At 40.8% G+C, this 15,344-nt stretch overlaps 2 protein-coding genes across 2 annotated transcripts; one reads left to right on the plus strand and one right to left on the minus strand.

Moving 5' to 3' along the window:
* Positions 1-615: 615 nt before the first annotated feature.
* On the minus strand, positions 616-7,433 carry LOC115784469 (small ubiquitin-related modifier 2). Its single transcript, XM_030735692.1, has 4 exons — positions 7,261-7,433; positions 4,767-4,898; positions 1,861-1,932; positions 616-1,332 (listed from the first exon to the last, which is right to left on the minus strand). The coding sequence occupies exons 1-4, from the start codon at positions 7,279-7,281 to the stop codon at positions 1,270-1,272; spliced, it is 288 nt and encodes a 95-aa protein (XP_030591552.1). The 5' UTR covers positions 7,282-7,433; the 3' UTR covers positions 616-1,269.
* Positions 7,434-8,057: 624 nt separating this feature from the next.
* On the plus strand, positions 8,058-15,322 carry nup85 (nucleoporin 85). The gene is made up of 19 exons (XM_030735691.1): positions 8,058-8,224; positions 8,626-8,716; positions 9,461-9,617; positions 9,777-9,847; positions 9,933-9,976; positions 10,306-10,375; positions 10,475-10,596; positions 10,783-10,917; positions 11,525-11,647; positions 11,852-11,983; positions 12,432-12,538; positions 12,641-12,724; positions 12,829-12,894; positions 13,002-13,153; positions 13,279-13,396; positions 13,684-13,784; positions 14,190-14,341; positions 14,743-14,856; positions 15,136-15,322. Exons 1-19 carry the CDS (start codon positions 8,192-8,194, stop codon positions 15,232-15,234), a joined length of 1,971 nt encoding a protein of 656 aa, XP_030591551.1. The 5' UTR covers positions 8,058-8,191; the 3' UTR covers positions 15,235-15,322.
* Positions 15,323-15,344: the final 22 nt, after the last annotated feature.

Consider the following 15,344-nt stretch of genomic DNA (forward strand, 5'->3'; position numbering starts at 1 on the left):
ACATGAATTCTGCAGTCCTGTAAGAGACTGTCCAGCCATCAGTTTGTACCCTGAAGCTCAAACGCACACGGCTTATGCAGCAGGATAATGATCTGAAACACACCAGCAAGTTCACCTCTGAATGGCTCCAAAAACCAAAATGACGGTTTTGGAGTGGCCCAGTCAAAGTCGGGATTAAGATGCTTTGGCATGACCTTAAACGGGCTGTTCATGCTTAAAAACCCTCCAGTGTGGCCAAATTTAAGCAATTCTGCAAAGAAGAGAGGGCCAAAATCCCTCCACAGTGACGTGAAAGACTGATTGCCAGTTATCACAAAAGCTTGACTGCAGTTCTTGCTGCCAAGGATGGCATAACCAGTTATTAAGATTAGGGGGCAATTCCTTTTCACACAGAGCCAGGTATGTTTGAATAACCTTTGCCCTTAATAAATAAAATCACCATTTAAAAACTGCATCACTTTGTATTTACTCAGGTTATTTTTGTGTAGCATTAAATCGAGTTTGATCGGAAACATGTGACAAATATGCAAAACAAAAATCAGGAAGGGGGCAAATACTATTTCACAGCACTGTACACAAAGGTAATTTATATTGCTAAAAAATAGAGAAATGTGGTGAAAGTTTGGAAAAAGACAATAGCTTTATTTCAACAGGCATCTTAATAGACAATACAGATGTTTAGTTTGCTGAAACATCTCTTCGGGCTTCCCAAAATTTGAAGTGGCCTAGCAAAAAATGATTTTTCAGAACATTTCTCTACACATCCACTACTATTTAAAAAAATGTATAAAATCAAATATGTTTCCTGAATATAACAGAAACTAAATGATAACCCAGCCCCAATCCCCTTACATGGCATATGGTTCACAGCCAGTCCCAAAAATTATACACTTTTAAGAACTGATTTGCTGGCCACTGACCAAGACTAGCTGAGCAATTTTTTGATCAATAAAGTCAGTTTTACTCAATGTTTGCTCTATCACCAGTTCAAACAGTCTGGAAGGGAAGTCCTTAACACTTATCACAATACAGCATGGAAAAACAAAACCTGTACTCAGGGTGACGTGGATGTGGCTTATGTACAAAGACAGAAAAGTAACAGGGGCAAGAATGAAAATATTATACAGCAGTTATGTGTAGCAGAGAAACGAGAAACTTCTTCTGCGTGGAATTCGGTTTAGACGAGCTGCGAAGAAGCAGGCGCTGTGTGCCGCGGAGGCCAGAAAAATTGGTGGTGTCTGGGAGAAAAGTGGTGAAGCACGTGGCGGATTAAATCCACCCGCCTGTCTGTTGTTGAAACACATCAATTGTGTCTTCATCTTCCATTTCCAACTGTTAAAAGGAAAATGCAAAAACATGTGAATTTCATAAAGTTTGAAGAGCTTCAGCAAAAAGTGTAAAGTGATGGGGGGAAAATATCTGAACTGTAAAGAAGGAAAGGAGGATGTCGGTGTGTTGCAGTTGTATCACATGTACCTAACTTCTCATTTGCATACATAAATAAGCAACACTGCAACAACAATGGCACACTGTATTTGGCTTTGCAGGCTGCAGTGTGGACAAGCTTGGACAGCATTGCAAAAATACACAAGTTGTGGCTAGTCCAACCACAAACTGCAGTGCATACAACCAGCATCTCCACAGTGACGTATTCAAAACAACAACTAAAATTTAGCTCGTTCGGACAGCCTGAGGCATCAACAGGCTCCTCGTGGCAGCGCTGTCACTTTGAATGAAAAGCTGTCAGCCTGCAGAAACCCCTAATACACACTGTCAATAAGAAGTAATCTTATCACAAGCACTGTTTTGGGAAGTGCATGAAGTACGTTTAAGGGCGTTAACTCATTGTTACGGCCTTACCTGTGCGGGTGTGTCTGTCTCATTTATTGGCTGTCCGTCAAATCTGAACCTGATTTGCCTCATTGACAGTCCCTGAAAAGATAAACGCAGGAAATTTTATTGTTAGTCTCACATGAACCCCTTTAGAGGTTAAAACAAAGACCCAGAGCAGCCGTTTTCATTTTCAGAGCTTGTTACTCACACAGTACTACCAAGAAGACTATATATATTTAGAGAGCTAAGCTTTTAAAATTAATTTTTAACTGTGATTTGTTTTTTGCAATCTTTTTAGTCATCTGCTGCAATATACAGCTTTAAAAATGTCACTCTTTAAAAATAATACGCTAACGTTGAAGACATGGCAGCTCATGTTTGAGGGTCATAGAAAAAATATGTATTGCCGTGAAGTAGAAATGAAGGAATAATAAAAACCATCTGGTACTGGCTGTAGTTTTAAAGAAGCTGTATGACAAACATTTCTTTGACCCTGATGGAAGTCCAAAGAAGAGATAACGCTGTGATTGGGTTTCCAGTCTTCCACAGTCGAACCCTTATTTGACCTTCAAAATGACATATTTTCATCACAACGTTTAGGCAGCGCTCTTTCAGAAAACCTTGAGAAGCTGCAATTAATAAAGAACCAAAGTGGTGCTCAATCCAGTGTTAATTCATACAAAAGTCAGAATTCCTGCATGCCATTAGAGCAAGTAGCCTGGCAAAGAACAACTTAAAATGTGAACTAATCCATAACAGCAGGGGGAAAAGATTAGATGTCTTTTGAGATTAATGCGGAATCACAGATGCAGATAAGGGAGGTTCATTTAGAGAATGCAAGAGCCACGTAAAGCCTTAAAGCTATGCTATCAAGGTGGGACTTGCATTTACTCTGTAGACCTAACTACATTTGTGCGGGAAGGAAAGACCTGGAACAAAAAACGTTTTCAAGTAAAAGTGAAAACACAACCATGAGTTACTCTGTGATGGATGGAGCAATCATTTAACATGTAATGTGTCTGTTATGTATGACAAAAGTATTGGGAACTCAAGCATAGCTGAGTTTGTTGATTTGCCCAACATACATAACTGTGACCTAAAAGTAACAAACAAGCGGAATATTCAATTTAACTTAATATTAAATGCACGCTCATGTGAAAGACTAAATAATATGATGTGATTCAGAAGATTACAGAACGACCTTTAGCAGCAGTAACTTGAAGTAATCATATTCTGTGTGACTTTATCAATTTCTCACACTGTTGTGGAGGAGTTTTGGCCCACTTGTCTTTACAACGTTGCTTCAATTCACTGAGGTTTGCAGGCATTCATTTATCCTGCCACAGCATTTCAGCTGGGTTGAGGTCTGGACTTTGACTGGGCCATTGCAACACCTTGATACTTTCCTTTTTCAGCCATTCAGTTGTAGATTTGCTGCTGTGATTGTGATCATTGTCCTGATGGATGACCCACTTTTGGCCAAGCTTTAGCTACTGAACACATGGCCTCACATTTGACTCTAGAATACTTTGGTATACAGAGGAGTTCAGGGTCGAGTCAGTGACTGCAAAGTCCCCAGGTCCTGTGGCTGCAAAACAAGCCCAAATCATCACCCCTTCACCGTCATGCTTGACAGTTGCTATGAGGTGTTTGTGCTGATATGCTGTGCTTGGTTTTCACTAAACAGCACAGTGCATTACAGCCAAACATCTCCATTTTGTTCTTGTGTGTCCAAAGGACATTGTTCCTGAAGTCTTGTGGTTTGTTCAGATGCAGTTTTCCATACCTAAGCCCTGCTGCCACGTTCTTTTTTGAGAGAAGAGGCTTTCTCCTGGAAACTCTTCCAAAAAAACTCGTACCTTGGGGTGAATTTGCTAGGACATCCACTCCTGGGAAGATTGTGGCATTGTAGTAACACTCACCTGAATGCTCCACATGGAGCAAAGGGAAACTGCTAAAACGTCTGCTTTTATAGAGGTGCTCACACTTGCCAAAGATCAATTAATCAAGTGCATTTAATTACCAGCATCTGGCTGCTACTTTCCCCCTGAAGTCTTATTGAAGAGGTTTTCACAGGACTGCACAGAGTCCTCTATGTGAAAACACTCTTGTTTACAACTGTATATATTATATGCTAAATGGTGCTTTTAAGATGCCCTGGAATAACGGCTTCTTTTGGTATCTAGAACACTAATATAAAATCTGCAGTCATTAAATGCGTGTGTGATAAGTGTAAAAGGACTGAAAATTAAATGCTTTATTTGTAGCCTGTTCAGCTGTAAAACATGATTAACTGTGTGCAAACTTCAAAGTTGCGCCTCTAAAAACATCAAGTAACTCCAGTAATGACTTCCATATGATGTTCAAACAGCATAACTTAGCAACATGAACACTTGTAAGCCTTGCTCCACAGTGGGTAGGCAAATCTCCCAGTAAATGTTATTTCTTGATAAATATTAAGGGACACCAAAACTAGTCCACTCTGATGCCTTTTTAATTACATTTTGACGTGCAGGAAAAACTCAGGTGTAATTATTAACTTTAATAACAGCATGCCAGCTCCAAGACCCTGGTACTGACACGGCTTACAAAGACACTGTAATGGAAAACAGGCTTTTGTTACTGTTGTCAGTTACACGCGTGTCTTTTTGCCAATTGTAAACGGTGTGGAATGATGCAGCGAAAAAGTCACCCCAACATAATGTTAAGAATAAAAAGAAAATCCAATGGCTGACTACGAATTACATCAAGTGTATATATCTGATTAGTAGTAGAGGTGTGGTAGAGGAACTGTCAACAGATATTTTTGGGAAAAAAAATCCTAAAGTCAAGTTGCCCTCATGTGGTGAGAACAGCAAAGGAGCAAAGATAAAAGATCTGTGCCCATTCAGGAAATGAGCAGTGTTATTGTAATACCCCAGGGCCATAATCACCTGTCTCTCGCAGTAGGCCTTCATGAGTTTGATGAGCGGTGTGTGTCTTTTGATCTTGAACTGCACTACAGATCCATCCTGACCCGCTACCTTCAGGTTTATGTGTTCATTGTTTTCTGTCTTCACTGCTTCCTGAGGGATAGAAGCACAGAGAGAAACACGTCACTTTAACTAACCAAAACACCGCACTACTTACAGGTCTGCAGAAGAAAAGAGCTGCACGGTACTCACTGTTATTATTAAATGCATAATTTCAATCCCTTTAGTGCCTCTGGTGGTCTTTTAATTTTGTATTAGCGCAATGAAACAATAAATTTCCTGAGCCAGGCCAAAACAGACCACCAGGTGGCTAGGGATGGATATTGACAAGAGCTTATTAATGTGTATGACATTATCAATTGTGCTAATTCATTATTGATTCTTGATCAATTTTCTGCATGTGTGTGGGTGGGAGGGGGATGTAGGGAGGCAAATTTCAGCATCAACACAGAGAAACAGAGTAGGAAAAGTCTTAGCTGTGCATAAGCAGCACTGCTGGGTTGGACTTTACTTTCTCAGTGTGCAACTGTCAGAAAAATATCCCAGCATCCATAAAAGGAATCGATCAGCTTGAAGGCCTAAAATTCCCTAGGACTGGAGAACGTGTGACCAGTGTTTGATTCCCATTCTCTGAAACTGTATAGATATAGATATACAGTACTGTGCTAAAGTCTTGAGCCACTCCTCACGCCTTTGTATTTTGCTAGGAAACTGGAAAACCGGTACAGCGATTTGTTGAAATGTGCAAACTTACATGGAAATACAGTATATAAGACCAAAGCAGAGATTGTACAATTCTAACAAGCTCAAAGGTCAATTTATTCATTTATTCTTCAACACAGTCTGATCTCTCTCAGGAAGCTTTCTTCTCATTTCTTTAATAGTCTTCAGGAATAGTTCTTCAGGCTTCACCTGACCATTCAAAGCTCTTCTTTGGATGTTGGCTGCTTTTTGCTCCTTCTCTGTCAAGATTATCCTAAAGTGCTCCAGTAAGGTTGAGGTCTGGTCTCAGGGGAGGCCAATCCATGACTGACTGTGCTCTGTGTGTTTTTCTATCCAGATATGCTGTTATTGCATTGGCAGTATGTTTGGGATCATTGTCATGCTGAAAAATTAAGCTGCTGCCAATCAGACACCTTTCAGATGGTATTGCACGGTGGATCAAAATCTGATTGCACTTCGGTGTTCATAATTGCATCAGTTTTGACAATATCTCCAACACCAAGCCCCAAACCATGACAGAGCCTCATCCATGTTTTACAGATGGCTGTAGACACTCACTGTTGCACCTCTCTCCTGACCTCCTAGGTACATAATGACAATATTTGAACTCATCACTCCACGAATCATTCTCGTTTCCCTTAAGAATGGCTTCTTGACAGCCACTCTTCCACTAATGTACTGTAGATTGATCAATTAAAAGCCCAGATACATCTCACAGGTCCTATGTCAGGTCTTTGCTGGATTATTTCCTATTTCTTAAGGTCTAGCCTTTCAGATACAGTTCATCTGCTGTAGAATTTTTTTAAAGCCTCCCAACTCTTTCATCATCCTTTTGTCCAGTTTCCTCAGAATTTTTTAAGGATACGCTGCACACCATGAGATATTTCAAATTCTAACAGCTCTTTGGGAATCACGTTGCTGGTGCAAAAATACTATTTTATGCCTGTCAACCTGTGTTATTTTTGGTATTTTTATAAATTTGATTTAAAAAAATGGGAACAAATTATGCGTTTTTGGGACAGGCAAAAAATTGTTTCTTTGCCAAGTTGTCTGTTTTGTGTTGGCACAACATTGGTCCATCCCCTGAGTTTGGACCGGATATAGAATGAGTGAAAAAGCAGCCAATGTCCAAATAAATACCGTCAGCCTGGAAAACTGATGCTCAACCCCACTTAAAAAACAATACAAAAAGAAAGTCTGGCTCCTTGGAAGGAAATAACAGAAATGAGGGGCGGCTCAAGACTTTTGCACAACACTATACAAACTATTTTTCAAATCTAACTAAACTCATAAATCCTTCCTTTTCGCTTCTCCTTCAGACTCAGAATGAGCCACAGCCTGATATCAGCACAGTGATGATTCATATAGTTTCAGTAGCACAAACAGATTCTCACTGGCATACTCTCCCACAGTGGTACCAATTACACACAAGCCATTCACACATGCAACCACACACACGAACGCACATTGGCGAAATGAGGCATACAGTGGGGATGACACCAGCTGGTTGGCTGTGTGTTATCAAGCAGAAAGAGGTCTGCGCGCCAGTGGATGCGCGTTCACAAACCTTCCGGTCTATCAAAGTAGGTACAGCTAGTAGTTGAATTTCAGCTTGTAACTTTGCAAAAAGGCAAAGCAAAACAAGCTGAAATAACCCTATTTTTATACGCGCATGTGTCAAAAAAATCCCGTGGAGTAAACTGGTATTTCAATCCACTGCGGAGACACTCACCTTTGGTTTTTCATCAGCCATGGTCACTCTTTTGGCGCTTCTCTACACTGCCACACAAAGAATACGAGTACGCGCACGTACACGTCCCCGTTTAAACTATTACAACTGAACGTGCGCGGCCACGTGCCCATGCGCGTCCACCTCAACGGGCGTTGAATGGATACCGAGCGGTCACGAGGTTCAAAGCGCAGTCTGGGCAAGGGCGGGAGAGTCCCAATGCGCGTTAAAGAGGCAGTCAGGATGCACATGCACGCGCACGGCGATGTTTTGCCCTTTGTTTTTGCGTTTAGGGACGCGGTTATCTCATAAAACGCTCTTCATCACCCCGCTGACCTCGCATCAGCGCGGCATAGTTCAGCCAGCAACACTACATATCACACTCACCACACCGGGAGGGCAATATGTGCACTTTTACGTTTCCTTTTTCTTTTTAACCCTTTAAATCCCAGTGGCCATCTTGTTTTTTTCCTGCCGGATGGTGATGTAGGTGTACTGAACCAAATGACGGCCTTTACGAATACAAAGACTGTAGCAGCACAAGGCAAACCAGCACTGATTCTTCATAGGCTCCAGTGGAGCCATCAGTGTGGGTGGCTTGTGCGTGGGTAAAGGACAAACCCTGGATCTGCATACGTGTAATGCTCTCTTGAAGCTGAGCCCACTTTGGTAGTTACAAGGTTAGTGATAAGCTGTGTTATCTGCATTTGTCGCGATAAATCCAAAATCCCGAGCCAAGCTCAGCCCATGGAAAAACAGGCAGGTAGACGGGCACCTCTTCCATGACATCTTAACGCATGCGCCGCAGAGGGGCTTTGGACCGAAAGAGTGAGGCGCGTAAGCAGCACGGCGACCCATTTGCGGTTCATGGCGTTTTTATAGTCGAAAAAGTTCATAATTGTTCACTTTATTGTGTCGATAATATTATTCTCTGATGGAGGAGGTAGACGTTGAGCCGACTATTACTGTAAGTAGCCGTTGTAGTTTAGTTTTATTAATCTTTATTGCCACTGAATGGCTTTGCTAACACGCTAACTGTATCGCAACCACCTATTTTTAACAACCTGTTCGAATAATTATGCACAGAATAATTATAAGTAAGCTAGACATAGAAAGGCGTACGTATTCATCATGTCAGAAGTGTAAAAGTGCCAAGAATTCAAAAAGACCAGTTAGAATTACGCGCAGGGTAAACTACAGTTTGATTTATTGAAGAGTTGGAAATGCAGCTAGACATTCAGTCACCACTCAACGTTCCCGCATATTATTATAATTATATCTTGCTCTGAATTGTTTAATTTTAACCCCCCATCATGCTGTACAGATTACTTTCAGTGCAGTCATAGTGTTTCTCTTTTTTAATTGCAGAATATCCCTGCAATCAGAGATGGAAAGCACATGGGATTTGCATGGGGTCCCGGTGATATTCTTGTATATGAGACACTATACAAAGCATCAGGTATGTATCAATATTAATACAAGACACCATGTATGCTTTCACACTTTTTTAAGAGAATAAGTGCATGAATCCTCGTAAAAATGTGAAATGTCTTGTACAGTGCTGTAAAAAAGTATTTGCCTCATTCCTGATGTCTTATTTTCTTACATATTTTTCACACTTGCATGTTTAACATCATCAAACACATTTTAATGCTAGCCAAAGATAAACTGAATAAATACAAAATGCATTTTTAAAATAATTTTATTTTCTAAGGGGAAAAAAAAAAAAGTTCTCTAAACCTACCTGGCCCTGTGTGGAAAAATTAATTGCCCCTAAACCTAATAACTGGTTGTGCCACCACTGGCAGCAAGAACTGCAATCAAGTGTTTGGAATAACTGGCAACAAGTCTTTCACATCACTGTGGAGGAATTTTGGCCCACTGTTCTTTGCAAATTTGTTTAAATTCAGCCACAAATTCAGGGTTTTCAAGCATGAATGACCTGTTTAAGGTCCAAACTTTTTCAGCCGGTTTCCCAGTCATGGATTAAGCATGGTCCTAGACTAAAAGAAAAAAGTCAATGAAGACCAAAATAGGAAAAAGTATTTAGTCCAGGATTAGACATAATCCCTGTATGGGAAACTGGGCCTTTAAGCCTTTTTTTCAGATGTTTGCATTGATAGGATTGCCTCTAATTTTGTTGTACATGTGCAATACTAAAGATTATTACTGTCCTTTTGTTGCCTTCTGTCCTTGGTTTCAGGTGCTTCAGGGTCAGGTTGCTCTTTCATCCATGAGATCAGGAAAGATGAGGACATATATTCCCCCATTTTACGCAAGCTTTTTAATGAGTCACATCACATCTTTGTCGGCCTGCAGACGATTAGGGAGGACCTCCCTAGCAAGAGTAAAAAACCCCAGTAAGGGCACCTGATGCAATCCCCTCTCTTTGTTCATATGACTGGATTGTGTATCAGTGGCATAACAGTAGTTTCAAAAGACATACAAAGCACTCACATAATACTTGATTGTGATTGTATCTTTCACAATTTTAAGTTTATCTCTCCCTTACGTCTTAGATTTGTCAGCATCAGCAAAAATTATAGATCTGTGATCCGAGCTTGTATGGAAGAACTTCAGCAAGTTGCAGGTAATAATTTTAGATGTGTCCAAACAATAAAACACAGGAAATATGTGTAATTGCTCAGGACTGATGAAATTAACGTTTTATGCAGTTTCTACAAGCGAGAGAGAGCTGGCCAGGCAGTATGGAAATCAGGTATTTACTGCTATTGTGTATGTATATGTGTGGTAAGAACAGGGACATTATCTGAACTAGTCCACATACAGGGCATCATATTTATATTAGATTCTGAGTAAGAGTCAATAACTGACTAATAACATGATTTAGTTGAGTATTGTGACAGTGTAGCATAGCACAATCTGTGGTGTTTTATGAACACAATAAAGCAGCCTTTATGTGAAAGGGGAAGTTAATGTTCAGCTGCTAATAAGGAACAATCCACATACATTTATTTTACTCAGATTTACATTTGATTGTATTGTTTAGTGACACGTCTGACCCTAGTCTGTTTTGTTTTGTTAAAGGTGTCCATTCTTTTGGCAATAGAAATGATCTGGAATCTGTGTGAAGTCCTTTTCATCGAAGCTGCTCCAGGTTAGAATCTATATCTCATGGCTGGACTTTAGGGTTGTAAAAAGACCCAAACAAACGTATCTGCAATGTGTGTGTGTGTGTGTGTGTGTGTATTTTTAGCGGGCTCCCTGTTGCTCCACCTGCTGGACTGGGTAAGGTTACATAAGGCTGATGTAGATGAGAGGGCCAGAGAGGTGCTCCAAAGTGAGAGCCCTGCTGAGCACCATGACTACTGGGACGTGGTAGGTGCATCACATGCACACATTTATATCTGTAAAATTATACACACAATGCCATTCTTCCTTTTAAACAATCCTGTGAGGTGCTGTGATGAATTTTACAGGCAGTGTTCTTAATTTGTGTTTTGTCTGATATGCATACTCGAGCGAGACCTCAGTAATCATATGCCTTGTGTGCGTGCTGTGTAGGTGGTGAGTTATGTACTGCAGGGCAGGTTGGAAGAAGCCAGACAGATGCTGGTGAAACAGGCCACCTTACAGCCTGCTGCCAGGAGCATGTACAAGCAGATGGATACCTTGCTCAGCAAGATGCCCTTCTACAATGTAAGATGAAACCTCAATCGTTTATTTCCTCTGACTGATAGCTGGAATTGTTTTAATCATATTTCTAAATGGGATTATTATGAAAGTGTACACTATTGATTTTATGGTCAATAATGACTCCAGAATGGGAGCCGGAATCACACAGCTCCATGATGTTTTCTTAATAGGGCTGTAGAGATGACATTAGAGGAAATGATAGGAGAGGGAGAGGAGAATGACAAAGTGATCAAGGAACCTAACTGACTTGAAGGACAACATCTGAACGTGTATGCTGCAAACATCCTATATGTTATGAAATAATAAAAATTTGATACACTTTAACTTAAAAGGAGTAAACATCAAATGTGCTGCTACTGATTGAACTGTGTTTAAGCCTCTTTACTTTGCTGGTGGTGAATATAAACTGCACAAATCTCTTCAAAGCTTCCACACTAAAGTTTCTGACTGGCTGTTGTTTTTCGCATATATCGTTCAGACAGTAAAGGAGGGAAAAGGTATTGTGTTCATTCAGTATGGGTTTTCTCTCGCACAGTCTAAACACAGTATGAGTTCATGAGCCAGCCCATGCTGGCTTACACCTCTGAATTTGCTGTAATGCTCCCCTCAGCCTGGTGGCACTCAGACGCTCACTGAGTTTGATGTGAAGTGGAGGCACTGGCACGAGGAGGTGGACCGCTCCCTGCAGGACAACTCATTTGCCAGCAACCGACATCTGGAGCTCATCTGTAAGGTTAGTGATGACATTGGGAGTCTCTGTGGTCCGTTTACTTCTTCAGACTTTACATGCAAAGGGAGATTCTAATATCACAGGATGAAGAAATTATTCATAGGCAAGTGTGTGTGTGTGCTTATAGAAATTATTGCTGGTCATTAATTGCAAGATCAGTGCAAACTTTAAAAAAAAAAAAAAAAATTCCTCACCATTTGACCCTAGATCCTTCTGGGGGATGAAGACACTTTGCTGGAGCACAAGGAACTGCTGGGCACCTGGTATCACTTCCTCGTCACTCGACTTCTCTTCTGCCACCCCACAGTGAAACCCACAGAGTTGCATTATTATGCTCAGGTATGTTCTCACATTATTCAGCATTTTATAATCACTGGTAGTCCTGGTTCAGTCTTAAAAAGTATTTCTACTTTATCAAACATACTGAAAATAATGTTATTGTTTCTACTTATAATTTTCTAAAGAATTTTTTTTTGATTTCCATGTTACACTTTGCATTTTCTCAGTGTATTATATCCGCTGTCACAAATGGCAAACCAAAAGAGACAAGAGGAAGTAGATGACAAGATGAGGGAATTCATGACTAAAAAAAGTATTGGGGATTGCCAGTTTTGTTGCTACTTGTAAGATGGGCAATTTGAGGCAATTTTACTCCAGTACAGTTCAGAACAGTTTAAAATTTGATTGTTAAAAAGTGTGCAGCAACCCCGATTTACTGCTGATGTGGTCTATTTATGTGTGTGTGTGTGTGTGTGTGTGTGTGTTTGTGTGGGCGCGTGCACTGCAGTCATGCATGACAATGTTTCTGGACTCGAGGAGCGTCCCAGAGCCCCTGGACAGCATCTTACTTGCTGCATTTGAGTTTGACATCCATCAGGTCATCAAGGACTGCAGGTAAGATGATAGAATTGCATCCAAACATACATGTGCATATACCTTATGAGCAAACTTCATGCGTGTGGAGGTTTATAAACTTTCTTAATCGTGTGCTTTTAGCATTGCTCTCAACAACTGGTGGTTTGTGGCCCATTTGACAGATTTATTGGATCATTGCAAACTCCTCCAGTCTCACAATCTACAGTAAGGATGCTGTTTGACTGTATTTGAACTTTACATTTTTGATTTGATTGTGCACTTCATTAGCGAGTATTGACCACGCCTTTCATGTGTGTGTGCAATTGCAGCTTTGGCTCTAACTTGAGAGAGTTTCTCCTGTTGGAATATGCTTCTGGTCTCTTCACTCATCACAGGTATGCTAATCTCAAGGTTCAGTGCAGTGAATGTATGATGTATAATACTTTGAGAGTTGAAGTGTAAGTTAGCACTTTAATGATAGAGGATGTTTTTCTGTGTTTAGCCTTTGGCAGTTGGCTGTGGATTACTTTGATCACTGTCCAGAGTTTGGCCGTGTCTACCTGGAGCTTCAGATAGAACGCGTCCCTTTAGAGACGGAGCGCAAAGCTCTCAAGGTGCTGAGGATTTGTGAGCAGAGGCAAATGTCAGAACAAGGTAACTCTTTTGTTCTTACCGCTTAGACACAAAGGTGAAGCTGTGTTTTGTTTTAAGTTTTTGGGTGGGGGTTCCCTACTCAGTACAGGAGAGACCTAAAACATTCATTTCTTGTCTTTATACAGTGCGGAGTATCTGTAAGATCATGGCTATGCGGGCTCTGAGGAACAATAGACTGGGCTCTGCTCTCTCATGGAGCATAAGAGCCAAAGATGCTGCCTTTGCCACCCTCATTTCAGAGAGGTTAGTTCCTTTAATTATAATTCTAAAAAAAAACCCAAGCACTGTTATTTTATTTTCACCTTTTTCCATTGAATGCATCTTAGTGTTTGGCCATAGCAGAGAGAGTGGTTTCTTTCTGGTGAACATGGCTTCCACTGTGGACATATTTCTGTACCATTAAACAGCAACTAGTACTTCTGGCCTCTGAATCTTTGTGTTATGGGTTCTGTGAAAGCACTTTCTGGTGTGGTAATCTTTTACAAATATTTGTTTTTAATAGTGTGTTTGTGTGTGTACGTGTGGTTTAGGTTCTTGCAGGATTACTGTGCCAGAGGGACCTTCTCTGATCTGGATCTGATTGATAACTTGGGTCCAGCGATGCTTCTCAGCGACAGGCTCACTTTTCTCGGTATGATCAGGGAGTGCACGTGCTGCAGTATTAGCACCGCTCCACTTGAGATTCAGCCACTCCGTCACTCTCACAAGTTCATTCGGCACATCAAGTGAAGGGACATTCAGTCAGTACAGCTTCGATTCACATGAGTCTCAGACACATTGATGTGCACGCACACATCTAAATAAAGCTGGGTGCTGTTTAATGCAACAGCATCAGATGGTGTGATTTACTGTGGAAAATCAGGGTGAAGACAGAAACCATCTATAAGATAACGGAGCAAATACTTTCCTATAGATTATTGCTAATTGTGAACTATGGGTTAAAGTGTTTAATTGCTAGAGAAGGCACATGCACACAATTGCCTGAATAGTTTGAGCACATCTGAGTCTGAAAACACTGCTTTCTGTTCATTCTCAGGAAAGTACCGTGAATTTCACAAGCTATACGGAGAGAAGCGTTTCAGGGAGGCAGCAAAGCTGCTCCTTTCCCTCATGACGGCCAAGATTGCTCCCCAAAGCTTCTGGATGACTCTGCTGACCGATGCCCTCCCACTGCTGGAGCAGAAAGAGGTTAGTCACCAACAAACAGGAAGTGTACTTTGGAGTTGAACAAAATTGGTATGATAGCTACAATAAATATATGATGTTTAAATGTACATCCAAAATGCATTCAAAAACTGACTTGATAATGTTGCAGGTAAAATAACATACAGGGCTTTTTTTTTTTTTTTTAATCTTTCATTGTGAAAGCACATTTTATACCTTAGTCTGCATAATATCATTCATGTTATTCTAAACCAAAATAAACTACAGTGTCCCCCTTTCAGTTATAGTGCAGATTTAAGGTCGACATGATAAACTTTGATGTCTTAATTGTATAATCAGAGTTGTACCTCTGAATCAGTTGTTGCTGTTTCCTTGGTTGTGTCAGTGGTCTGTAACCTGCAGCAACAATGATTTCTTCTTTTCAGGTGATCTTCACAGCAGATCAAACCTATGAGCTGATGCTCTGTTTAGAGGAGCTCACCTCCTCGCTGAACACCACAGCTTCCAGCACAGCTTCCAGCACAGACAGGCCCATGCAGGTATGCATGTTCTCACAGCCTTAATCCCACTCACACAATCAGACTACAAGCTCTCTGGCAGCTGCTTCTGACTGCATGGCTTAATATTTGGTGCTGCTGTTTTTATTTCAAGGTTGGAGGCTAGATTCATATACTTTAGGTTATTACTGTGCTTTGCTTGGTTTCTGAAACACAAACTTAAACCCTCATCCTGTAACTTGTAGGCAGATGTTACGATGCAGCTGCTGCAATCATGAAGACCTACAGTCTGCCTCACCCCTCGTGTTTTTGTCATTGCAGGAGGAGGATGTAGAGGTGACCAAAGTGGAGCTCCTGAGACTCGCTCTGGCCAGGAATCTGGCTCAGGCGATAGTCAAAGAGGGAACAGTGGAAACATGAAAGTGTGACTTTAACAAAAAGGCTCTTCCTTTTGCATTTTTGTACTGTATATAAAAAATAATCAAAATGTGCTCTTTGATAATAAAATACTTTTCATGATACTCACTGAA

Source organism: Archocentrus centrarchus, chromosome 8 (genome assembly GCF_007364275.1).
Source record: "Archocentrus centrarchus isolate MPI-CPG fArcCen1 chromosome 8, fArcCen1, whole genome shotgun sequence".
Classification (NCBI taxonomy): Eukaryota; Metazoa; Chordata; class Actinopteri; order Cichliformes; family Cichlidae; genus Archocentrus; species Archocentrus centrarchus.

Bases quoted from the DNA above. Each gene is read 5' to 3' on its own strand.
- LOC115784469 (XM_030735692.1), bottom strand. From the start codon at position 7,281: ATGGCTGATGAAAAACCAAAG. The intron at 4,899-7,260 runs GTGAGTGTCTCC...TCTATCCCTCAG, and splicing joins TGGCTGATGAAAAACCAAAG to GAAGCAGTGAAGACAGAAAA. The intron at 1,933-4,766 runs GTGATTATGGCC...TTATCTTTTCAG, and splicing joins AGGCCTACTGCGAGAGACAG to GGACTGTCAATGAGGCAAAT.
- nup85 (XM_030735691.1), top strand. From the start codon at position 8,192: ATGGAGGAGGTAGACGTTGAGCCGACTATTACT. The intron at 10,918-11,524 runs GTAAGATGAAAC...TGCTCCCCTCAG, and splicing joins GCAAGATGCCCTTCTACAAT to CCTGGTGGCACTCAGACGCT. The intron at 13,397-13,683 runs GTTAGTTCCTTT...CGTGTGGTTTAG, and splicing joins GCCACCCTCATTTCAGAGAG to GTTCTTGCAGGATTACTGTG.